Raw genomic sequence first — 27,171 nt, 5'->3', positions numbered from 1 at the left:
TTAATCTAGTGCGTTGTCTGTTAATGGCTATTTACAGTAGACCAGCAAGAGGTTGTGCAGATGCATGAATACACAAACACAAGCATCCTCATCTCGGAACAGTTCAAGCCTTTTTTTATTTTTTTTATTTTTTTTACTGCCAAGTTTTGTCTGTTAGATACCAGATGCCTTTCATGTTCCTCCCCGGGCTCCTCTATGAAGCAGGGCTTCATGTCTGCTCCTTCTTTATCTTGCAGATATTTCTACAGGGCGTGCCAAGGCACACTGTTCCCTAGCCCCGTCCAGGTCGGGAGGCAGCTAGATAAACTCCCTGGCGAAATTCGCAGGAATATCCTCAGCCTGAGCAGTGTCAAGGTCGGGTCGCCGCTCGGCCCGAAGCCTCCTTTCCTGTCCTTCTCCAGGCCTTTCCCTAAAGACTGTAGTCAGAAAGAATCCAAAGCTGCACCAACCAGCTGCTCCCCCGGCAGCTGGTCACCGCTCTTAAGGGCCAGCGACGTCGGGGAGGCCCATTCCAAGGGACAGAGGAACCCACCGGGGTTCGCAGACAGTAAGAAGGGCCTCTCGGATCCCTTCACCTTAGCCGCTACAGAAGCGGACACTCTTCCTTTTACCAAAGAGGCTCCTCGGCCGCAGGCGCCTCCGGCCGAGGACCCTGACAGGACTCTAGACCTCTCGGATCTGAGCCTGTCCAATTGGATCACCTCGACTCCACTGCCCGCACAGAAAGACAGTGTTCAGCTGACGCTGCCCCCTACCGGGGGGGCCCAGTGGGTCACCTACAAGAGGAACGTGGAGGCCGATGGCGCTGTTTTGCCCAGGTCAGAGGGACGTGTGCCAAACTGTTCCGAAGAACAATCGCGCCAAACCACCTTATGATGTATTATAAACATGTTACTCTGCCTCCAATTTGCACGATAGTTTTTATAAAATTTTATTATATATTTTTTCTTTTCTTTTCTTAGAGAATTGTTTTATAAAAAATACAAAATAGGTACTTATGTTTTAGCTAAAGTTAAAAATATATATATTTCTGAGAGATCGGAGATGGAAGAACTGGATTATCTCTTCTTTAAAAAAAAACTAAAATAAACTCTGGAATACCTTTTATTTGGAAAAAATGTATCTAGTACTTGAGCAATGTTTGTTTTTATTTGTGCAGATCGCAGACATTCCATTAACCGGGTTATTTGGGCAGTTGAGTGTATACATCCTCTCTAATATGATAAGGTACTGTCCACATTCTTTCAGCTACTATGCCTGTAAATCCACTCTGACTTGTGTTAAATTTGGCCTTGAACAGGTACAGTACGAGTGGGCCTGAGGAGCGTTTTATTGGTTTTCTCATATACCTCCAGAATCGTCCTTCTCTCTGAACGTCAGGATTGCCATGCAAACACGTTCTACAGTGCCTACTTGTACAGTTACAGTACCTACTTGAATCTATGGCTTGATTTATATTTGATTGTACGCCGGTGTCTCGCAACCAAAACAATGTCCAGTCTACGTAGTGGTGCACCGCGCTGTGAACTCACAGATCGGCTATTTTTGTTTGGCACTGGTGCGCAACAAAGTATAACGGGGCCTTATCTTGACATGGATTATCACAACATTTCAGAGCATTATTTCTCAGTCTCATTGCTGGATTTTAAATTAAAATATACTTTTGATAAGTTTATTAATGCTGTTCTGTATTTCAGTACATTTCAGTGGCTACACAAGCTATGGACTATCTATACATATCGTCGTATCATGAGTACAGTAAACTAAAGGAAGTTACATTTCACATCAATTAACTAAGGTCTTAAGGTGTAATATCAAGAGAAATCGGCATCACACACCTAAAGACATTTTGTGTGTGTGTGTGTGTGTGTGTGTGTGTGTGTGTGTGTGTGTGTGTGTGTGTGTGTGTGTGTGTGTGTGTGTGTGTGTGCGCGCGCGCTAATTAAGCTGTTCATGTCATTATGCTGATAATGAGTAACCATGTGAACCACAAAACTAATTCAACAAACCAAAAAACTTTGCCTCCATGCTGTCAGACAAAACTGACTCGCTCACTCTCCAATTCCAGTATGTTGTAAGTCAGTCAATTGTTTACTATTGTCCATTGCTGTTAAGCTGTAATGCAGAGCTCATTGGTTGATGTCAATGTCAAGCTCTTGTCAAAAATGCTCAAATGCTTTAAGATGCATGTTTTGCACTATGAAGCATTGATTCAGAGCTGCCAGTGAGTGTTGAAGTTGCTGTTGACATGTTTCGTAGGGAGATATTTTGTGCTCATTGATGCAGTATTTAAACCAATTTAAAAAGTGCATCACAAGTAGGGCTGGGCAATTGTGACAAAATATTACACAATATATTTTTTACCAAATACCTCCATGCTCCATCGATATTGTCATTGCTAATATTGTATTGTGACAATAATATAGATTGTTTCTTGGTGGGAAAAAAATGCCCATCTACAGGCTCACACCACGTCACGTGAGCTTGTTAAAGGTGTTCTGGGGGTTAAAATTCATAGGGCTAGTTGTCCGGTTAGTGAGCTTGGTTGGACTGTCAAAGGCACACATGTTCTGAAGCATTTGGCTATTTTCTGACAGTATAAAATAAGGTTTAAGTGATTAAAACCATGACAAAAAACAACACACATGCCATATTACAATATTATGATATCCAAGATCCCAGACGATATTTAATGTAATATCACGTTATTGATATATTGCCCAGTCCTAATCGTGGGTACTTTTGCAGACCTCACCGTAATCAAACGCTACATGGAGAATTGGCATCACATGCTACCCTTTTTTCTATTTTCCAAAGAATTTGCAGCAGCACCTTGAATATGTTTTTTGTAAAGTATACCTTTTACCAAAGATCATTTATATATTATATATATATAGTTGTATTTCAGTTTTCTTTTATACAAATATTTTCTAAGCAACAGCAAAGTGCCTTAACACTGGATAAGATACTACAAATGGAAGAGTTTGCCTTCGAGAGATAAAGATATTGTTCATTTAAATGATAATAGGGCGTCATTGCTCACCAAGGAGCAACTTTTGTGTTTGTAGAAGATATTTATGGTACATTATGTATGGTTAAGCCTGATAATGCCTTGGCAACGATGTGTTCTGCCTTAAAATGATGTTGAGCGTGTTTTTATGCGTCAATGCCTTTCTTTCTTGCACAACACCGTCACCAACGCATAAATCAGGCTTGACTTTTCTTTTCAGTCAATTTCCGGTCCATCTTCTTGCTTTTATCTATTCAGATCATACTGTGTGGTCCATTCTCTGTCGTTGTGTTTTGCCTGTGCCTTGCCTTGCCTTAGCGTGGCATCCAGTTTGCCAGAAGAAATGGGTTCAGCCTTCTAATGCATTCCATTTTAGCCACTTTACATGAAGAGACATTCCTCAATTAAACATATCTGGGCTTTCTCAGTTACAACATAGGCCTCCAGTACAGTACCACTTGTTCTGTTTTTTAACGATTGTGTCTGTCTTACTTCACAATGGTTCACTTTTCAAGCTGCTTGCCGCCTTTGGATGATGCGTTGTCAGTCTCATTTAAGGCTCTTGTACATATGTCTTGAATAAATTCCAGCTTAACAGCACAAGAGGATTTCATTGTGTGTTCAATTCAAATATATACTTTTGATATGTTTATAGCTGTTCTGTAGCTATTTAAACAGGAAAGACAACAACCGTAACAAAAACAAAATCATTTGATAAATGAATTGTTTGCATCATGGATTTGTATAGCTGATCAATGAGCTTACAGTGTGCTCTGATGGCTCAACCAGACGGTGCATGATCATAACTTTCGGGAGTTGAATCAGGATTACATGTCACTGTCATGCCCTACTGTATATAATACTCTGTTATCTCTGTACACAGGTATGCGGTGAGTTTAGGCTTGACTCTGGCAAAAGGACGCCCCTGCCATTCATAGTCCCACGAGAAGTCTCTCTGCCATTCAACATGAAGGTGACTCTCATGACTAATTTGGAATTACGCAAGCTCAGGTCTGTAGCTGGCCACCTTGGGGAGTGTGTATAGTGTCAAGGCCGAAACATCCCAAGAACCAAGGGTAGACTACCGATGATGCGTCCTAAATTACAACCCTAATAGTCCGGCAGACGACAGGCTTCTTTTGTTTAAAGTGGGAAATGTGGTATATGGCCTATATTCTTTTTTTATTGGTCTATATACATACATTCATGAATCCACTTGCTGACCGTCTGTCGGTATTGAGCAATTTCTTTTATAGGGGTTTATATGTGATTCTACCATTAACATCCTATATAAGGCAAGATTTTCTAATCGTTGCTTCCAGTCATCCCAGTTCTCCATACATCTGGCCAGTTCGTTGGTGCTTTGCACTCCTGCGTCGTTCTTGAGTACATCCACGTATGTTGGCGTGGGACGCCCTCGTGACCGGTGCCCGTGTGTTGGTTCCCACAGCACTAGTTTGCTGGCTGACAGCTCTTGGTGTCTTTGGCAGTGTCCTGCTAGTCTCATTCTCCTGGCTGCTATTTTCTGGCTCACCCTTGGCAACATTCAACTTTGGAGAAAAACGGAATGTCAAAAAATACACTGCGGTGGCTGAGACCAGAGCCATGGAGTAATGGTTGAGACGAAGCAGTGAAAGGTCCTGAAAGATACATAACGTCAGTTTTACCCAATACCCAATCTTTCTGTTGTATGATGAACACAAGGCTGCTGTACTTTATACCTCATACTAAGCATTTAAATTATACGTAAAGCATACGTAAGCATGCACCCGTTTCTGAATTTGTCTATATCTTCAGTCTGTGTCTGATAGCTGATCGAGGAACATCCCTATGGTCTTCCTCCGACCCGCCACTACTATGTAACTTAGCCTACTAACTGTGAAACTTCATTGTATGGTTTGAAAACAGGAGTTCTGTTTTGTTAAGTTCAAGTTTGACCTTCTGCTTTGTTATTGTCTTTTATTTTGCTCCAAGAGCCATTGTAGATATCTCTGCTGTCCGGAGGAAACCTCATAACTCCAAAATGTTCATTTTTCAGGAAATTAAAAATATACATTTTTAAGGAAATGAATAAAACCTTATATTTTTTAAACAATGCAATACTGCCTCATCAAAGTTGGTGTTGTGACATTAGATATTGTCAATTACTTGCATGAGAAGGAGAGAGGTGGTGGAGTTAGCCGTTTTGTTTTATTGCATTCTTGCATTCTGTGAATGATCTATCCAGACGGGCCTGTCTCGAAGTCAGTTGATTGAACAGGAAATTTCAGATCCCCAGGCTCACTTAAGAGGGAACAGCTGGGAGCATGCCCTCTGGATATAAATGTTTCTACCCAGCTGAGGTCAGGGCACGGTATCATCTGCCCCTGTGGAGCCCTGAGCACTGAGAGGAAGTCCATAATTAACAATTATACAGCCAGGACTGGACACATCACTCATATAATTTATGTAAGGTATAGTTATTGCCAATGTGTTCAGTCGTTAACATTGATAAATGTCAACTGTTCATATAATTGATCGGGGTGTAGAATTTTCCTCTGCATTTTGGAATTAGTGTGCACAAAATATGTACTGTAGTAAATATAAATTATAATTTATATGTGTATATCTGTCTGACTGTCTCACAATCCCAAGGCACATCTGGACGTGTGCCAGTGTGCTTATGCCCACCGTTTGTTGACCGCTATAGAGTTTAAGGCAATACTTTCCATGCCTCTGCAAACAGAGGTGTTTCTCAGTATTAATGACTTTATGTAGGCCTATTAGGGCTGTGATATTAGTGGCCAGAGGCGTTTGACCCTACTAGATGTGTGTCTGAGACGGCATAGCGTGATTAAACTGATAGAAATAAACATTGACGAATGCAGACTTGTTTCCCAGCTAATGTAAATTAACTTTCTCACCTGTTAATAAACCCTGTGGACTTGAATGTCGGCTCATTCAGACATTTCATAATATTCACATTAATCAACATGGCATTCAAACTTGCACAAACATCAATAGATCTTTGCACGCCTACTTGGGCAGGTGCATAGCAATGATCAGCCAACATTTTGGTTACACTGACATTCATCTGGTCAATGTGCCAGAAATTTTGTATTTTCTGCATTAAAGAGTTGCTAAGTGAAGACATTTTCCATGGCAGATCTATTTGATTTGATCACATTTAGCCTCTAAATGTCACTTTTGCTAATTGCTGTACATTTTTCCATGCTGCCACCGCTTAGTTTCAAAATGTTAATGAACACAAAGTTTCTGCTGTTTGGTTGGAAATTTTGTAGACCTTGATGCCTTTTTTGAATCCATGAAGATAGAATATTTGATGCCCCATGCATGGTTCAAGGTTGTCTGTGCACTGCCACCAAGCTTCACTCTCCATCTCTGCTGTGCTGTGGTGTGGATAATATGTACTTTATGCTGGTGGGTGTTTTACAAACGCATGCACATTACCCCTTTAAGTATCAGTGTGTTGAATTCGGTTTGAAATACTCCTTAAATAATACTTAAAATAACTTCTCCAAAAGTTTAACTGCTAGACAAGATATGCGCCTACCTCACTGTAAAATTCAATCTGTGTACAGTAGCCTATGTGTAGTGAAGGCTTCGAGGTTCCACAACATATTTGAATATTGAACCAGGAATTGCAGTGTCTTGAGTGTACAGGGTTTGATGAGGGCCCAGGTAGTTTTCGGGCCTTTTGAGAACTTCGGGCCTGTCCACCACTAAAACTTTGGGGCAGGCCCGTCTAGAGTTTAAATGGATAGGTATCAGTCAAAAGGGAGACAAAGAGGAAGGATGGATAAGAAAGGATCAACATATGGTTGTCAGAACAGGTCAGCTCCATATATGGAGATCTAATGGTTTGAGATTTGCGGTCAGATGTAGAGTTGCTGGACAATATTGATGACATCAGGGATCTCCATATATGTATTTATATCGGACCTCCATCCCTGATGATGTAAATGGTAAATGGTGCATTTATATAGCGCCTTTATCCAAGGCGCTTTACATAGATTGTGCATTACATTCACCCATTCATACACCGATGGCAGCGGAAACCATGCAAGGCACCAACTAGCACATCGGGAGCAATTAGGGGTTCAGTGTCTTGCTCAAGGACACTTCGACAGTAACTCTGGGGGAGCCCGGGTTTGAACTGGCAACCTTGCGGTTCCCATCCAGGCACTCTACCCCTGAGCCACCGCCGCCATGTAACGTGATGTCACGACTCACGAGTCATGCCTGGGGTGATCATAGAGCTATAAAGGATAGAGACCGAACCACAGCGTTAGCCCCTACCCCCCGCAATTCATTTCAGTGGAAGTTGCTCAGTGGCGTTTTGAAGCACCCGGAAGACTGCCGGAAGTATAATTATAACTCAATGGCTCGAGCGAGCGGAGGTTTAGCCTAGCCTAGCCCCTAACCTCAATTTTGAGGTGCGGGCTTACGCACGTGACGTCATGAACGTCCGTCCACCTCCATGAAAGTGCTGCAATTCCACATTTCGCCAGTAGGTAGTGGCATCTTCAACGTTGGGTAGCCTTACTGGGGGCTTGGGGTGACTAACTAACTAACTACAGTAACTGACTGACGGGAAATGTACATTTTCATATAGTAAATGCGACCTGCGGTCTCAATTAAATATATGTCACTAACTGTTAGGGCTGCTCCTTATAGCATTGATATTAGAAAGACTGATGTATCTACAAATAAGTGTGACCAAAACAATTTGTCAATGTCTGGATAAATTAATTAGCATAAAATAACCTTGAACAGAGCCAAAGTAGAAGGTGGGGTGGCTTGCATACAGGTCACAGCCAGCTCTTAAAGTGAATAGCTGTCACTTGCAGAGTAGTCTCTTGAGACAGACTGGTACACACACACACACACACACACACACACACAATCACACATACAAATGTTTCGCCTTTCCCTTTGCAGTCGTGTAAGATTTATCCTGGAAATTAAATTAGCTTAACCTATCTAGCTTGCTGCTTAGAAATACAAAAATATATTTTAAATGTTTGTGGGCGTAGGCCTACATTTCATGCAGTAGCACTACTCTCTACTCTGAATATCGTGGACTATTGGCAAAGCAAATTTGTGTTATACAAGAAAGAAAAAGAGATGCAAGGTCATACGTATACGTAAAACGGAAATGGAAATTGCGGAAATTGCGGAAATTGTAATTGCGGAAATTGCGGAAATGGTGGAAATGGAAATTGCGGAAATGCGGAAATGGTAATTGCGGAAATGGTAATTGCGGAAATGGTGGAAATGGAAATTGCGGAAATTGCGGAAATGGAAATTGCGGAAATGGTAATTGCGGAAATTGCTCTTCACTTATAGCTATCTATTTTCAGGTAGATTGTTTTATTTTACTCAGTCAGCCATATCACTACTCATTTTTTTTCATGAAAAAGGTCATAGCTGGGTAATCTATTTTCAGGCAAATTGTGTTTATTGTATTTTATTTTACTCAGCCATAACAATTTATTTTCTGTTAACCAACTTGCTGGCTGGCAGGCAGGCAGACAGCTACTCATAGACAGGCAGACAGACAGACAGCTACTCATGGAGAATTGGACAGGCAGGCAGTCAGACAGCTACTCATAGACAGGCAGACAGACAGCTACTCATGGAGAATTGGACAGGCAGACAGCTACTCATGGACAATTGGACAGGCAGGAAGGCAGACAGCTACTCATAGACAGACAGACAGCTACTCATGGACAATTGGACAGGCAGGAAGGCAGACAGCTACTCATAGACAGACAGACAGCTACTCATAGACAATTGGGCAGGCAGGCAGACAGCTACTCATAGACAGACAGACAGCTACTCATGGACAATTGGACAGGCAGGAAGGCAGACAGCTACTCATAGACAGGCAGACAGACAGCTACTCATGGACAATTAGGCAGGCAGGCAGACAGCTACTCATAGACAGGCAGACAGACAGCTACTCATGGACAATTAGGCAGGCAGGCAGACAGCTACTCAGACAGGCAGACAGACAGCTACTCATGGACAATTGGACAGGCAGGCAGGCAGACAGCCAGCTACTCATAGACAGGCAGGCAGACAGCTACTCATAGACAGGCAGACAGTAAGACAGCTACTCATTGACAGACAGACAAATAACTACTCATGGACAGACAGACAGACAGGCAGGCAGGCAGGCAGGCAAAGAGCTACTCATGTTATGTTATTATAACAGCTACTCATGTTATGTGCAATAATTTGTGCAGTTATGGAAACAGCTCTTTGTGTTTATGCAAGAAAATGTAACACATTTATTTATTTACATATTGTGTGCATGCACATTGTACTTTGATACATTTTGCGAAAATAAAGCAATTGAAAGAGAGAAGTTATCAAGTATCATTAATGTCGTAATTTTATCTACTGGCCCCTGGCCCCTTGCCATTTTTGTAATGTGGCCCACAGGTAAATCTATTTGAGTATCCCTGACGTAGGCTATGCAAGGTCATGAAAGGCCGATTCATACTCCTATTTTAGAGACGAATAAAAGTCGGTTCGGCTCTGTAGAGCCTACAATGTGACGTCATTTGAGGTTCGGGGGGGCGGGTACCGTCCTAAATTCTACAGCGGTAAAATAGGAGTATGAATTGGCCCTAACACTAGCACATTTGATATGGCAGAAAAGACTCTTCTCCTTCTTGTTCCCAACCATGCAGAGTCCATTTTGAACTCTCTCACAGCCAGACCTTTCTCCTGGCTTCCATGAGTTCATTATCGTTGTCCATTTCTGCTTTTCTGGGAAAATTGGTCCTGGGTCTCCAAAACCAAGTGCCCAATTCTCATACACTGCGCACAAACGTAGTGGATGTGAGCGGCCGGCCCTTCTAAGCCAGATTTATACTTTGTCGTGCAATGGTGTTGCGCACCTAAGATAGCCGATCTACAAGCTCTTAACTGCATCGACAACGCCTTGGGAGCTTGTAAAATCAGCTATTTTCGGCAGGTCGACGCCGTCGTGCGACGCTGCATAAACCAAGCATTAGAAGATGGATGATCTTTGGCCTGTTGTTGCAGCAGTTTGTCTTTGCCTGGTGTGCTTAGCATCTGTGGTCCCTTGCCAGGAGGAGAAGTTATTAATGCTTCTTTTCAGGCATGATGAGGGGAAAGGGACACGGATAGAGACGCTGCTCTGCTGATGCTGCCTTTACGCAGCCACTGGCATGGGGCGGCCAAATTACTGACCGTCGCTGCACTTTTTACAAACCAGTTCCTCATCTTTCAACAGATAATGATGACTCCTCTGCCCTCACAGTGCTGCTCCCTTCATCTCTTTCAAAGCCCAAGATTGATCAGCTGCATTTCCTTTTTTCATTTTACTTTTGTGCCGTTCTTTTTTCAGCCCGATTGGCTGTGCAAATTTTTTTTTACTGTTTTTTATTATCATTATTCCAAAAATGTTTTAATTTAAGTATTATAATAACTGAATACATAACTCGAATGGTGCGACTACTCAGACTGCTGAGACCGCAGCAGTGGCTTCACACCACTCTGAGGGCATTTGCTGGGCTAACACCTCGCTCTGGCCACATTGCAGGGTTCAAGCGGCCTGGTGCTGATGGCAACCGTCTGCCTTGCAATGTTGAGATGCAATGTATCAGTAATATTTCTTCACAATTGGGTTGTCTTTTTTTTGTTTGTTTCTCTTCTAGCAAACGACAGCTTTTGTGGGTCCAATGTGCGCTCTCCTCGGTGAGCGCACGCAAAAGAGCTGAAATGAGCTAAATTAATTTCTTGTCATAAACCTGTCAAATCTCTTCTCACGGGATGTAAGACATGAGTAATATGATTGAAAGGCTTCCTTCCCGGGGATGAATGGCGCACACTCCTTTTCAATCTGCACCCATTGATCTGATTGCTTTTGTGAAGACCTGCAGCCTCCAGACACAGATGAGACTGATCGTGGCATAGTTAATGGAAGTCATTTGCATGTTGTCATATAAGGGACTCATTGGCCTCAGTGGCTCGGTCATTAATATTGTCCTGACCTGCTTTCATGGCCCATCCTTTTATAACAGGCTGAAATCAGGACATTTTCAATTTCCTAAGCTGCCTCATAAATAGTGAGCCTCAATGCTGCTGGCTGACAGGCTAGGTTATAGGAATAGTTTGTGTTTTTAACTCCTTGCTGCCTCTCAGCCGACTTTCAACCTAGCTGTTTTCCTTATTTTGAGATTATCTGTGTATATATTAAAAAAAATATATATATATTTATTAACTTTTTGCCTTTATTGATAGATCACAGTAGATTGACAGGAAATGGGGAGAGAGATGGGGAGGAAGACACGCAGCAAAGGTCATCGGGATCGGGACTAAAACCTGCAACACTCTGACGGCCCAGCCCAGACCGCTATTCCGGCCCAGGCTTGTATTTTCTTTTTAATATTGAGAAAATTGCCAATCTGCATGTCAAATCTAAAAGGTTGTCACGATGTGACTTTATATTTGCACAACACTGCACCTGTGCGAGTGCTGAAATTGCTACAGTTAAGCGAGCTATAACAGAAAGCCTGTTTGGTAAGAGGATATGCTATTGCATTGTGACCTTCATGCACCTCTTGTTAACCAGTAGCTGTTCTTTTCACCGATCACAAATCTAAATGTCTCAATAGAAGAGCAGGGAGACCAATACGCTACAGTTGTGTTAGTTATAATGTTTGTATTAACATACTCTACCGTATAGAGATTGGTAAAAATAACGTTTTATTCCCTAAAAGAAAGTTTGTGAATTTCAGCATAAAGTGCATGGTACCAATTTGAACTTTAGGAGTGAACCTCCTCCTCGTGGGACTTGAAGCATCTTGCGGGCCAAGGCCATCTGTCACCCAGTTGGTAGATGCACCATGTGACTGTGTTCACTTGTATCCGCTCGTATCCTGCGGAAGCTAAATGTGGCTAAACTGTATGGCTCAGAGTCATGTTCATGAGTCTTTCCATCGCTGTGAGGCAGGAATCCAGTTGCAGCCAACTTTGAAACGTTTTAGTTTAACATGTTTTGCCCTCTTGTTGTTCAGACGAGGTGCATACTCGGAGAACTGCTGAGGTGTTGTGAAATGAGCTGAGCTAATGAGATGGGCCTCCGAGACAGACACATCTGAGAGCACATGATAATTAGACTGATCACAGATACTAGCCAACACACTTATGGTACACTGTGACATCCTGAGTGTTCATTTAACACGGAGAGCATTCTTTTTTTAAGGGTGTGTGTGTGTGTGTGTGTGTGTGTGTGTGTGTGTGTGTGTGTGTGTGTGTGTGTGTGTGAGAGATATTCTGTTAAAATATGTGTTAAATAGCTACCAGTATATATTTTGATAGCAATAATTGCTATGGAGTGTCTGTCTCCCCAGCTCTTTTGTAAAAATGGTTTTCCGTTTTGAATAACAATCTCGTCCAATCAGGAGAGAGAACTCCTACAGGATAAACAAGTGAATTGGAAGTGGATTTCTCTCTCCTGAGTTGACTGGATAGAATTTGTATCCTGAACAAATTTAGCTGGGGTTTTCAACAGGGGGTCCGGAACCCCTATCCTCAGAGTTACTACGGGGGTCCTCCACATTTGCGGGTGATATGACCTGTCCTCTATACTCTATAGCAATGATCAGAAACAAAAATGTTTCAACAAAAAACACAGTGCACATTGCACAAATGTAACCAAATGGTAAGAGTCCATTTGGTTACATTTGTATAATCTCTGAGTTACAAGTGGAGATATGAACACTGAGATCTTTACTATGTAATTTGCTGGAAGTACACTCATCTTAATCACAGAAGATTTCAATTCCCTTTTAATTGCCACGGTGACCCCCTGTCCACTCCCATGAGGATGGCACGCCTCCAGGAATCACTTATAACATTGATGAAGTGCATGTGTACAGCCCTGTATTCTGTGTCCTACCACCAACCTTCAGTAGCCCTCACAGAGCTGGATGCCTGTTCTATAGATCCTTGCCGTTGCATTCCCATATTTTATGTAGAGTAATGATAGTGCATTTGAGGTTAATGGAGATGTTCCAGGAAGGACACACAGCGTGACCATGTACATTTCATGTAAAGTCAGTCCACGTCAGACAATAGTGTGGCCATCTAATGTCACAGGGTAATATGTTAATTAAAATGATGGCCGCATATACAGTATTGGCATACTTACCGCTAATGTTCAAAGGACATGGGCTTATAACATGGGGTCCATTTACCTGAGTCGGAGGCTGAAAATTCCTACTTTCTGTCCATTTGAATAATTCAAACATTACACTGCCTGAGCAAAGAGGTTTACAGGGAGCAGCCTTTGTGCTGAAAAAAATGAAATGATGAGACTTGTTCCTGTGAATGTAAACTAAAGCCGAGTGTGACTAGATACTGGCGATGGGATGGAACGGCATGCTTTATTTATCCATGCATGGTATTTTGTGATAATTTTTCCCCAGTTAATACACATAACTGCAACAAAACGTGCTGAGCTGTTATATTCATGGCTCTGGTACCAATGCATGGAAGTATTAAAACATCTGCATTGTAACATGGGTGTCACTTATTCATGAATGAAACTGTTTATATGATGTATGAGTGGCACACCGAAAATATTAAGTTATTTTAAATACAAATTAGATTAATAATAAATATGTCGGTCAAATATTGAGTATAGTGAGCATGCAGCAGAATATAGTTGACAAAGGTTGGATAGACACCATATTGCACTTGGTGTTGATTAAGCAAATAACAGAGAGAGAGAGAGAGAGAGAGAGAGAGAGAGATTGAAAGATTCACAAATTCCAGTGGCCTCTGTGTCCCAAATTATTTTTAAATATTCCTTAAATAATCTAGCTATTTTGGGGGGCATCTCAAGTTTGTACTTGGTGTTATACTCCACCCACTGAGAACCCTCCCCTTGCACTGACCACACACACACATACACACACACACACGCACGCACGCACACACACACACACACACACACACACACACACACACACACACACACACACACACACGCACGCACGCACGCACGCACGCACACACACACACACACACACACACACACGCGCGCGCGCAAACGCACACACACACACACACACACACACACACACACACACACACACACACACACACACACACACACACAGTATACATGATCTGTCAAATCTGGTTAGTTTACATGTCAATATGACACAGTATTTACAGTATACTGTAAACAGAACTGCATGCAGGTTTTCATTTCACCTAAAATTAGGTGATATACAATTATTTCTACCTTTTGAATGGAGATGGTTACAGGCAAATTTTGTTAAGTGGTCAAACAAATAGGATGGGACCGTAAATTATATGGGGAACATTATCCACATCCAGGGAGAAACAGAAGCCATACCTGATAATTAATTTTAGCTCTGTGTGATTGCAGAGACTCCCAGTGTTCACATGGATAACTGCATGCAGTCTAAAAATGAGTCGTGTTCAGAGCAGTCAGTGATTCAGTTAAGTATAGATGAAACGGCTTCACATGTCAATTCATCATGCACAGAATCATGTGTGTGAAACTGATCTCATAATAAATTCCGAATTGGTAACTAAATATATAAGTATCTAGTTGGGATCCTATGAATTGAGTACAATGGACGGTATGGACCCCAATGGAAACAAGTCATAGGTTTTCTTGGGTTTAAAATCCTGAGTCTAGCAGACCTTGAATTGAACTGTACTTAAGTGTTCAATCAATCAAACCTGTCCAAAATGTTATTCCAAAAATGTTGTTACATTAATCATTATTATTATTATTTTAGTTTGAAAATGTAGGAACATTAATGTGGTTAACAGACACACAACCACACATTTAATTCATCGTAACCCCTGGCCCTGGCATAACAAGCAGTGTAGATTAAGTGGATGTGCCTCCTTAGTGTGACAGATTGGACCGGTCGCTACAGAAACAAAATGTCACACTAGAGGTAAGACTCTATCTCCATCTTGCACGCTTATAGAATTACAAACACTCTCCAGCGCCATGGGAGAAATGCACATGGATTAGATAATGCATAATTTACAAGGCCCTATTGTGAGAGTTGCCATGGTTTTGACTTCCTGCTACAGTGTTGATTTATTGTTTATGAATCTGATTTAAAGGTTATGAATCTGACTGGGCTGTCTGTTTGGCCCGCAGCAATTGCAGACAAAAATTGTATTAGCATCTGAAATAATACAGTGCAACCTCATAAGCTTCTTCAAATATTCTACTTGCTGTTCTGCAGAGGGCTTTTTACACAGCAGGGGTGCAGAAGTTAATCAAACTAATGGATTTCATTGATTATAAAAACAGAAATATCGAATATCAAATAATCAATTCATAATCTAGCCCATCCAACTCTTGGCTCTGGCTTTGTGTGTAACTATTTTGCATGACACCATTGTGTGACAAAGTATGAAACTATATCAATGAATACAATCGATTGATTGATTGATAAATGAAGAAAAAGAAATGCGCTTCTCGATTTTTCGATTACTCAAAACCCCATGATAGATAGAATAATTTAGGCCTACACTATACAGTATATTTACAATATAATCGATATAGTTGCAGCCTATTTCAGAGACTGAAACAAAACCCAAGTATAAGCAATTCCACATAGACAGCCTAATTGTGAATGCAGCTATAACTTAGGGCTCTCACTCATGAATCTCATGAACACCATAGCAAAGAGATTGTGTTGATTTAAAGACTAGTTTTAAGGTATTTGTATGTTTATTTCAGGAAAGTGGGCAATAGAGGGGATCAAATGCTTATTCAGGAAATGTATAAAGTAGGCCTGCACTGTATAAGTTAGTTCCAACTTGCAATTGATTGATTGATCATTAAAATAAACATGCTCTGAAAATGCATATCTATCCAGTCAGTATATTAGGTCGCTTTTTTCTGTTTCCTTATTTTCTGTTTATATAACCCATTAATTGGTGTAGAAATATGATTCAAATCAAATCATAATGTAATCTTAAAGCTTAGAGTGAGACTCGTGTTGATAACTGCATGACTAACTAACCTTTCACTGCAGTATGTCTAGTTGTGTAAATTAAAGTTAAGCTGCATATTGTAGCTATCTGGGATCTCCTTAGAGCAGTGGTTCCCAAACATTTTCATGTCAAGGACCCCCAAAATGATACCCATTAACCCCCATTTGAAAATATATACCCCCATAAGATGATTTTTGTGGCTCTAGCAGTGATTGCCATTTTCATTTCAAAGGGCCCCCGGTTTGACCTGAATTAGGCTACGGTCCCCCATTTAATGGAATTTCTATCTCTGGGACCCCAATGTATATTGTAAAATCAAAGTTAATTTAACCATGGAACCAACTCTTTGAGTTACAGTCAGACCCTTAAGGGTCCATTTGGTTCCAAACTATAATTTAGCTGGGTCCCTGGAACTCCCTCTCATTGACCCCTAGGGGTCCCCGGACCCCACTTTGGGAACCACTGCCTTAGAGACGTTTCGTTGACAACCAACTAGCCAATCACAGCGTGACTGTCTCTACTGGGCAATGGGATCTAACACCTAGCCAATCACGGCGTGACAGTTATCTCTGGGCTATGGGATCTAGGTTCTTCCTTGAACTTGTGATTTTTTTTACAACCTCGCGCGGCATGCTGGGATAGATGTCTGTCTGTGTTGTTGACAAAATGGTAGAGGAAATTATTTGACTCACTAAACAAATCTATCCGATCACTCAGTATTATATTCATATTCGTCAGTTGAGTGTAGAAACATACATTTTAACTCCGGCCTAGAACATAATTCAAACGACTGTATCCATAACAGTAACAGCTGTAAGAAGAAGTGATTTCTCTTTTTTTGCACAGTCACATAAGGACAACAACAGCCCCAGTTGAAATCACAGGTCAGTATACACTGATTGAATATGCATTAAGTTCAAATGTCCATTCAGTTTGCTATATATTGTGTTATTGTTTTGGCGTGTTGAAAGTTGGAATCTAAAGATTACCCAAAACCGATTCGTTTTCTGGTACCTCACGTTGGTCCCGGCGGGGGGGTCAGCTGTCAATCTCGCTGCCTGCAACACCATGTTGTTCTCTCCACCATGGATTGATTGTAATATTTAAACATGCATGTTGCTCTATTGATTCATGGTAACAAGAAGTAAACATATGACTGTCATCAAACATTTAAAAAAACATATTCCATGTTCTATTGATTAATTGTAACAATCTTTTTGTTACAAGTTTTGAGTGACAAACTAATACAAAAAAATCATTGTTATTATAATAATGATTAGGCCTATTATGTTGTAAGATTAGTGATCAAAAACATAAAGTACTTTGGATTTTGACCTTTATTGATAAGTAATACAAACAATGCAGTACTAAACAATACAATATAAATACCTAACAACTATTACAAAATGAAAATAAAACACCAGGTCTGACTAATGTATTTCAATCAATCCATTTAGATAAGTTTAGACCCAGTCTAGACTGCTCCCCCTGTCATCCATATGCTACAGTTGCACATGTGTGCATGAGTGTACATTGTCCATAGTGATCTACAGTATGTATAGTGTAGTAGTGTGCACTATGCAGACATGTGAATGTGGGCAGAAAGAGGATATGTATTTTTTAATGAATGATTTTATTTCCGTGTCTGGCTGCCTTTCGCAGCCCATCCCTTACAGGGTTTTTCAGACACAATTCACAATACATTATATTTCCTGTGCCAACCAACACGCTGACACCAAAATATTAAACAAAAATAAATATCACACAATGTAAACATAACTCTGTTATTAGAATACATTGAAGTAGTCCATTTTGTCAAGATTGAGACTAAGTGGAGGGCAAGAGAGAGAAAATGTATGTTTTATGTATTTTTAATAATAATATGATTTATGAAAGGAAAACAGACCGTGTGATGATGGGATTTAAACCTTGACATTTCTAAGTAGCCTGCATGATACGGAGAATGAAGCACCCTGTATGCCACCAAAGTGAAATTAACATTTATATTTTTCTATAATGTATGAATTTGCATCATCATATATAAAGTCGGATACGCCATTTAGATTCATTATATGTAAGTGATATTTTACTTTGCTTTCAGAGGACTGAAGTGGCCTACGACACGGAAATCTGAACCAAGCCGAATGTAAGTCATACCATTTTGGACTTGTGCACAAGCATGCAACCAGTTACTCCTTGTCTTCACCATTGCACCCCCTGAGGCACATGTTCTGTCTAGGAACATTCATTCACACTTTTCCTAGAGTGAAGGCTTAGTACAGAACATCCTACTATACAATTGCATTTGGTTTATTAGTGTATTTTGTAATGTAACAACATGCCTTTGGTGTGCTCTCATGTTTGCATTGCAAAATATATGATTTTGTGCTTTTGTCTTAGTAATCAGAGAATCCTGTTCTTAAAATCCTTGCGGATTCCTTGCAGGAAGAGAGCGGCTGCAAAGCATCTAATCGAGCGCTACTTTCGGCAGTTAACAGACGGCTGTGGAAATGGAGAGTGCACGAATGAGTTTTGCGCATCATGCAGCAGTTTTCAAGCCGTGGATAACAATTCAGCAGCTGTCAGAGCGCTTGAGCTTTATAAGATTAACGCAAAACTCTGTGATCCCAACTCTTCCAAGAATGAATATGATGACGTAGAGTCACTTGACAGCAGTGCCAACGGAGTCCCCCCTGACTTAAGCAGTGAGATGAATGACAAGAATCTCTTTCCCAACCGAGAGGACTTTTCAGGTAAACAAGGATTTCATTCTAAATGGTTTGGACACAAATATGTAAACAATGTCTTTGGTTCATCATTTTCAATTCCCTCCTTTTGCAGATGTTCATTATCTCACAGAGAACAACTTAAGCCTCATCCTGAGTTTCTGTGAAGGGGAAGGAAACCACTCCACTCTCGTACGTGTTATAGGCAGGGTCTTCTCCAACGCCGATGCCCTGACAAAGAGCTTTAGGAAGGCTGAGCACCCCCCTACAGAAGACCCTGAGGAGGAGAGCACTGGCGCCTCCTCTGCCGCGGACAAGGACAGTGCTGCTCGAAGGCTCGGCCCTGATGAAGTGTCGGTAGACATCGAGGCGGTGAGGAGGATGTACGACAAGCTTCTGGCCAACGATCAGCTAGAGGCAGCTCTGGTTAATGCGCTGGTTTACCTCTCCCGAAACCTGGAGCTGGACTTGGACTACCTCGACGCGTACGAGGCAAACCCCCACTACATCAACATCTTTGTCATCATGATGGAGAACGGCAACCTCCACAGCCCCGAATACCTGGAGATGGCCATGCCGCTCTTCTGCAAGGCCATGTGCAAACTGCCGGTGGCGGCGCTCGCCAAGCTGTCCCGCTTGTGGTCTGACTACGGCGTGGAGCGGCTCCGTCATATGATGGAGATCTTCCAGCAGCTCATCACATTCACGGTCGTCAGCAACGACTACGACAGTGACAATCTGGTCAACGATGACGAGACTGTGGTGGCCGCCACAAAATGCTTGAAGCTGTTCTATTATGCCAGCATCCTAGGAGGAGAGCTGGACATCGAGCACAACGAAGAGGAAGACGAGGACCTGGAGAACGATGAGCTGACGCTGCAGGAGCTGCTGGGGGAGGAGCGAATCTACAGGAGGGGCCCCCTGGTCGACTACCTGGAGAAAGAGCTGGGCGTCCGGAGCATCGACAGCAGGAGACCCCTCATTCCCTTCGAGGACTTTGTCAACGAGCCACTCAACGAGGTTGTGGAGATGGATAAGGACTTCACCTTCTTCAAGGTGGACTCCGAGGCCAAGTTCTCCTTCCAGAGCTGCCCCTTCATCCTCAATGCCATCACCAAGAATCAGGGTTTGTACTACGACAACAGGATCAGGATGTACAGTGAGCGCCGCATCACAGCACTCTACAGCATGGTTCAGGGCCAGCAGCCCAACCCCTACCTGAAGCTCAAAGTGCGCAGGGATCACATCATTGACGATGCCCTCGTCAGAGTAAGTTACGGTAATATAAATGCATGTATTTTGTAGTAGGATATAATTGCTCAATCCCATATTTCTCCCTCAATGATTACTTATTTTCTTTTTAAACCATACTCTATTGGAAAATATATAAATTCACTTTCACAGTCACATTCAGTCGGCTATTCTAGTTGACACACACACACACACACACACACACACTACCCCATTCCTAAAGTGAAAATGAAATATACAGTATCCGTATAAAAAGGAAAAGCATCTTCAGTGACTTCTCAAGGCTAATTCAAACTATGTTGAACATGGTCGTTTGATGACGTATAAACAATCCTTTACTTTGTGTTTCAGTTGGAGATGATCTCCATGGAGAACCCCTCTGACTTGAAGAAACAGCTGTTTGTTGAATTTGAGGGAGAGCAAGGCGTCGACGAGGGAGGTGTTTCAAAGGAGTTCTTCCAGTTGGTTTTACAGGAAATCTTTAATCCTGACATTGGTACGTACCGTAGTTCTGTCGATTCAGCTGCTTAATGTTGACTCCTCTCTGTGTCATTGTATTGTTTTTGTTTTCATGCATTCCATTTCCTCAACAGGAATGTTCACTTATGACGATGCCACAAAGCTTTTTTGGTTTAATTCAACCTCGCTGGAAATTGAAGCCCAGTACACCCTCATTGGCATAGTCCTGGGACTTGCCATTTACAATAACTGCATCCTGGACGTACATTTCCCTATGGTTGTCTACCGGAAGCTCATGGGCAAGAAAGGAACCTTCGTGGATCTGGCAGATTCTCATCCAGTATAGTAACATAATGATTCACAGTGAACTTCAAATTGTCTTTCCTATGTTTCTGAATGCATAATATGCATTCTAAATATAACAACTAAGCAAGTAAGCATGTAACGATACACTCAACTCACGATATGATACGTATCACGATATGAGGGTCACGATACGATTTTCAACAATTCTTTCAACACCATTTTTTTTATGATTTATCTTCCTCCCCAAGCTTTTTTCACAATTTGCAAACATTGCAAAAGTAGCATTACTTTTCATGTAAAATCACGTAACAACTGTAAACATGCTTTCATGTTTAAACCTAGCTCGAGTTAACATGACAACAACAAAAAGTTTTCTTTGAATGCATCTTAGGATAGATGTAGACCTATTTAACAGTGCAGAAACATAATTGCCTTCCTTGATGTATTAATGAGCATCAATAACGACCATCACCTGGGAACAGTCACAGACACATACAGCTCCCCTCTGCAGGCCTCTACTACTGAAAGTGACTGCATGGTGACTGTCTCATTTCTCTCCAAAAGCACGTGAATATGATGGAATATGATTAAAGCTCACATTTCATATCACACACTAGCCCCCCTAAAAAAAGAAAATCTATTTCTATTTTGAATAAATCGATACATATCGTCGGGATATAATATCGATATATATCGATATATCGTTACATGCCCAATAACAACTATTAAAGGTTTGCGTTATCTAGTCAAGGCAGCAAAATCACATTTATTACAAATATTCAAATGTGGCAGAGAGTAGTGTACAATGATTTCTATCTGTCACTACTGTATATCACCAATAACCGGATTTGCTCTTGCATACGAAGGTTACAAAGTTGGTGATAGACAATCAAGGAAGTTAATAGTTTGTGTAGTTTTTGTCACCATGTTTCATCATTTTGTAGGATCTACTTAAAGACTTAAGCCTTATTTCAGAAATGGAAAACATAACTGGATACTGTATCCTCTCACATTTGATGACTAGTGATCACAGTAACATTTGACCAAATCTGTCACCTTTAGAAGTTTGTTTAATGAAAGTAGTTTTAGCTGCTAGGGGGTGTTCATGATGCTTTGTTTCCTATTGCAGGTTCTCTACCAGAGTCTGAAGGGGTTACTGGAGTATAATGGCAACGTTCAGGAGGACATGATGCTCACCTTCCAAATATCACAGACAGACCTGTTTGGAAATCCAGTCACATATGACTTGAAAGAAGAGGGAGATGAGCTGCCAGTTACTAAGGAGAATAGACAGGTGAAGGCATTTCTGAACTCTGAACTAACATTGTTATTTTTCCAGTAGGACAACACTCAAGTGGGTACGTATGGGTAGATGACCTGACATAAGCCATGGGCCATATTTAGAAACAGTGTTGCATACCTTTACCCAAGGTTTCATGTTCACCGACACCAACACTACATATTAGATGCTGGTCTGTAATTTACTGATGCAATGCATTTTGTGTGTTTCAATAGATCTCTGTAGGATTTCAGCTGTAGGATGGATTGTGCTCTACAGCAGTTCAAAACAGGGGTCCTTGAAGGGGGCATCCCCGGCGACATGATTGATAGTTTTATCATATTATTATGTGTTTTTATCAGAGTTGCATTGTTAGGTTATCTCTATACCTACATTACATAGACTGGAAAGGACTTCTGATCAAATGAAAGAACAAACGAATTATGTCTAACAATAAAAATGTTCTTGGATTGGGTCCTAGGGATAAGTCATATCAAATAGGGGTCCTTGATATTAAAGAGGTTGAGAATCACTTCTATAGAATACTGGGGTAGTGCATTCAAGGAAAGGAAACACTGAGATAAGCGTAATAGGCTGAAATGTTTTTTCCCTCTCGCCACCATTCCTCGTGTTATCTAGTCACTTCAGTACAGTGTCACAAATTCTCCAGTAGTTGGGGAGAGGCACGTTGCACAAATGACCCTATATAACCTTAGACACAGGGGTGATAGGACTATGTAGTGCACTTGTTTATGTGGCCGGACATTTTATCAGCAATACATTCTGCACTGAAATGCTACTAGTGATGTTGATGGGTCACAAGTTCAACCTTCCAAAACCTCACCAATGCAATGGCTGTATGAGAGAATATTTGACAGTATGTTATAATTTTATGCCATCTTGCCTATCGCTTATGGTTTCATTGTAGGGATTCAACACAGCAAGACATGGCTTTACAATTGCTATGGGGGCCATGGAACAAAAGCCTCAGAAACATTTTCAACTAGTCCACTTTGCACTTGCATTTAAACCACACATTTGGTTTAATGGTTTAGAGACAGTCGCACTGAGGAAAAGACAGGAAGCAGAGCTGGAGGTAGCAGAGAGAGACTACAATGTTGAGGTTCTCTCTGGGAGTAACAAGGATGGATAGGATCAGGAACAAGTACATCAGACTGAGAGTGCATGCACAGCGCATGTCAGATGTTTTGGAGATAAAGCCAAAGAGGACAGACTGTTATGGTTTGGACACGTACAGAAGAGGGATAGTAAGTATATTGGTAGAAGACTGTTGAGGTTGGAACTGCCAGGCAGGAGGCCTAGAGGATGACCAAAGAGAAGAGTGAAAGCAGAAACTAGCTGTCTATTTCTTCTAGCTAAAATCCATTATAATAATAATGAGTTTTTAAAAGACTGGAAGTGGACTCTGAAGTGGCCTGTCTAAATTCCAGTGGTAGTCAGTTCCACAGAAATAGATCCCTAGCAGCGAAAGCCCTGTCACCTTCTGTCACAAGCCTTGTCTTGGAGGTGTCAAGTAAAAGTTTGTCTGCTGTTCTAAGATTACGGGTGGGTTTGCGAGGAGTCAGGAGGTCAAAAATATAAACAGGTGCCAAAATCAATTCTGAACGCCACTAGTAGCCAGTGCCGTGAGGAAAGAACAGGTGTAATATATGTGGTCATATCTCCTGTTTAGTGTAGGAACTCTAGCTGTTGTGTTTTGAATGAGTTGAAGGCGATTGATTGACTTTTTGGGGAGTCCAGCGTAACTACTTTAACCACAATTTTGAAAAATATATATTTTATATATTTTTTATATTTAAAAGTGTGTGTGTGTGTGTGTGTGTGTGTGTGTGTGTGTGTGTGTGTGTGTGTGTGTGTGATATTATATTATATTTTTTTGTAACACCACAAATCTTGTATGGGGGTACCTGATATATTTTCAGATGGGGGTCCTCGGACATGAACAACATCCTCGGTTCATGGTTCATGGTTTCATGGTTGACATGAAAATGTTTGAGAACCACTCGTTTAAAGTGGTGTTTTTTTGTGTGTCATTCTAGGAGTTTGTGGACCTGTATGCAGAATACGTACTGAACAAGAGCGTGGAGAGGCAATTCAGGGCCTTCAAAAAGGGTTTCCTTATGGTCACAAATGAGTCCCCGCTGAAGTACTTGTTTAGACCTGAGGAAGTTGAGCTGCTTATCTGCGGAAGCAGGGTAAGAAAACACTTAGGGATGAATGTATTGTGTCATGTTTTTCTGCAGCTGCTATTAGTTTCACTGTGTAATCGAAAATGTATTTTATTTTTTTCCCCCTCCAGAATCTGGACTTTCACGCACTTCAAAAAACAACGGAGTATGACGGCGGTTATAACAAAGACTGTCAAGTTATCAAGTAAATTAGTTTAATCTTCCTTTGTGTCTTTACTCATGCAAAGGGCACCAATCCATCTAAATATTTGTATTATCACAGTACTGCAGAATACTGACATTGATTCTCATTGTTCTTTATTGTCTGCACGCAGGGATTTCTGGGAAACTATTCATTCTTTTGGAGAGGAGCAGCAGAGATTGTTCCTTCAGTTTACCACTGGCACAGACAGAGCACCCGTGGGTGGCCTGGGCAAGTTAAAAATGATCATCGCCAAGAATGGCTCAGACACAGACAGGTATGATAACATAAACGGCATGTAAGAGCAACGTTTACAAATAACTAAAAATCAATTAGTTTAATAATCGGTTAATCTGGTGATTATTTTCTCTATGCATTGATTAATCTGTGATTTATCTTTTTTGCCCCATTGTAACTATTGCTTTTGGGATGCGCTTGTAGATCTCATCTCATGTCTCTCAATATTTTGTAATAATTATGGCTGTTCTAAACCAGAACATATTTAACATTTAGGTTATGAAGTACAACATTATGTAATTTGGTTATAAACTTAACTTTATGTTTTCTTATAACATGGAACAGAGATGAGCATTCACATATTAGTGAAGTTGTAAATAGCTCCGACGCTATTAGACATTTTTACATAATACCAACACACTAAGCAGATTTTCTGTTGATTGGTTAAGCGCTGCACAGCTGTGTGGCTGAAAATACCCTCAATGATAAAATAAAGTGATTCAGGTGCCATTTCAATTGTTGCTGTCTCATTATTGTATGAATTAGTTTTACTAATTTAATTTACCTTCTTTCTTCCAGGTTGCCAACGTCTCACACCTGCTTCAATGCACTGCTGCTCCCAGAATACTCTACTAAAGAAAAGTTGAGGGAAAGACTTCTCAAAGCTATGACTTACTCCAAAGGATTTGGGATGCTGTGAAGGCAGTTTTGTTCAGAATTGTGCTCTGATTGTGGTTGTTACAACCTCAACTAAAAGAAAAGGGAATTTTACTGTATTATTTACAACAATGCTGCAATTATCATGTGCCTGAAACCCTCTCACCTCACCTGGAATGTAATTCATCCCCAATAGTTTTTCCAAAGAGGTTGACACTGCAAGTCATATAGCTGTTTTTGTTGTTTCTTTTAAAGTTTGTTGTGGCTTTTTGCGCAGATAGAAGTGAGGTTATTAATCTGATTTGTGAATTAAAAACTGTGAAAGTGCACTTAAACATAAATGCTTAGTAAATGCCAAAACTTTTTAAAATGAAGTTTAGAGTTTTTGCTGTTTTACCAGTTGCCATTGGTGCTAAATGTTCTAATGACTACTCTTTATAGTCTGGTGCATTTCGGCTACAGCAGTTGTCAATTCTTGGTTCATTGAGCTCATGGGGTGGAATCCGGCATAATACTGCCGAGCAAAGTACCCCCATTGCCTACCTTTTTATTAAAACCATTTGTATTTCAGGGTGAAAACACACCTAGCCAATGCCACCCATTTGAAGTAAGTCTTCAAAGTAGTTTTGTATTTTTCTCCTTACTTAGCATTTTACTTGAATGGTTTCGGATTTGTGCTGTTATTTAGTAAACTGTACTAGTGTGATTATTTTGTAGTGAGGTGGGTTTTGAAATGTGCTTTATGACAGCTTCATGTGCCACTGAAAAGGGTATATTTATTTCTTTTTTTATGTTTGAAGTGAAATTGCTGACGCTCGCCAGTCGCCACCTGAAAGTGCAATCCCTTCACAAATGTGCAATACCTACATCATTTAAAGAATGGCAAGTGTTCTTTATTATTTTATTTGGTCAAATATTATCTCAGGTGAAAAAAATGAATGTGCTAAAAGATGGTTATACTCGTGTCGATGAACTTATGAAATATGAATAAAAAATAATTTACTACACTTTGATGTATGGTAAATAACCATGTCTTGATTGAAACTTATGTTTCGGTCATACAGAAAAAAGGTTTTGCTCTCCAAATGCATTTTTCTAATTTCCTACTCTAAAATTAGCCTGCTCATCACTAACATCAGTCTTTAACGATTTAATTGGCTTTTTCACATTAGCATTCTACATTTAGAAACAAATTATCCACCGTGCCCTGCATGTAAGTGCCTGTTGTTTTGTCATTTGTTGTGATGCGCTAATGTTTATAATTATGCAATACAGGATATTTCTTCATCTACCAAATGACTAAATAAGAACATCAGAAGTTGTATATTTTAATATATTTTTCCTTTTTTAGTTATAATAACATTTCTAAGTCACCATTTCAGAATGCAAAGTGATACTGTGTGTGCTGGTAAGGATGGAACACTGGAGTTTTGATAAACATACAATGAGAATCGATACCAGATTTCATTTGAATAAATGTATGAAATCCATTGCTTTCTACTGTGAGTGCACTGTAGTTCATGATTAACGTCTATAGACAAAGACAGACATGTTCAGGAGAAAAACAGCTCATTCATTATTAGTCAAGACAGATTAGGCATACAAATAAATACATCCCCATAACACTAATAAGCAATTTTAATAATTAATATATACAATTTATTTTCCTATACCGTATTTCTTACATGTGACTGATGAAATGATATGCACCATGTCAAGAATATAAATGCACATTGGATATCAATCACAGCTTGAACTTACACTGCACATATTTTGACACATTTTAACAAGGTACAGTACAAAAGACAATGCCA

At 40.7% G+C, this 27,171-nt stretch overlaps 2 protein-coding genes across 4 annotated transcripts in view; both read left to right on the top strand.

The window, feature by feature from the left end:
• Window positions 1-3,607, top strand: part of atp10a (ATPase phospholipid transporting 10A) — a 53,194-nt gene extending 49,587 nt beyond the window's left edge. Inside the window, exon 21 of the mRNA XM_080771278.1 lies at window positions 237-3,607. Within this exon, the coding sequence (XP_080627404.1) occupies window positions 237-876 (640 nt within the window). The 3' untranslated portion in view covers window positions 877-3,607. The remainder of the gene's footprint in view (window positions 1-236) is intronic.
• A 13,083-nt stretch (window positions 3,608-16,690) lies between these two features.
• On the top strand, window positions 16,691-26,364 carry ube3a (ubiquitin protein ligase E3A). 3 transcript variants are annotated; one of them, XM_080770849.1, is made up of 11 exons: window positions 16,691-16,935; window positions 18,153-18,197; window positions 18,693-18,804; window positions 18,893-20,046; window positions 20,380-20,524; window positions 20,622-20,827; window positions 21,923-22,087; window positions 24,133-24,288; window positions 24,393-24,466; window positions 24,597-24,740; window positions 25,280-26,364. In XM_080770849.1, the coding sequence occupies exons 3-11, from the start codon at window positions 18,762-18,764 to the stop codon at window positions 25,398-25,400; spliced, it is 2,208 nt and encodes a 735-aa protein (XP_080626975.1). In that variant the 5' UTR covers window positions 16,691-16,935; window positions 18,153-18,197; window positions 18,693-18,761; the 3' UTR covers window positions 25,401-26,364. The 3 variants fall into 3 exon arrangements, with proteins under 3 accessions (XP_080626975.1, XP_080626976.1, XP_080626974.1); XM_080770850.1 differs by having other exon boundaries at window positions 18,543-18,804; XM_080770848.1 differs by having other exon boundaries at window positions 18,497-18,804.
• The last annotated feature ends 807 nt before the right edge of the window (window positions 26,365-27,171 follow it).

The sequence above is a fragment of the Protomyctophum bolini genome, assembly GCF_963924005.1.
Source record: "Protomyctophum bolini genome assembly, chromosome: 8".
NCBI lineage: Eukaryota > Metazoa > Chordata > Actinopteri > Myctophiformes > Myctophidae > Protomyctophum > Protomyctophum bolini.
This window is presented reverse-complemented; position numbering and strand designations above follow the sequence as displayed.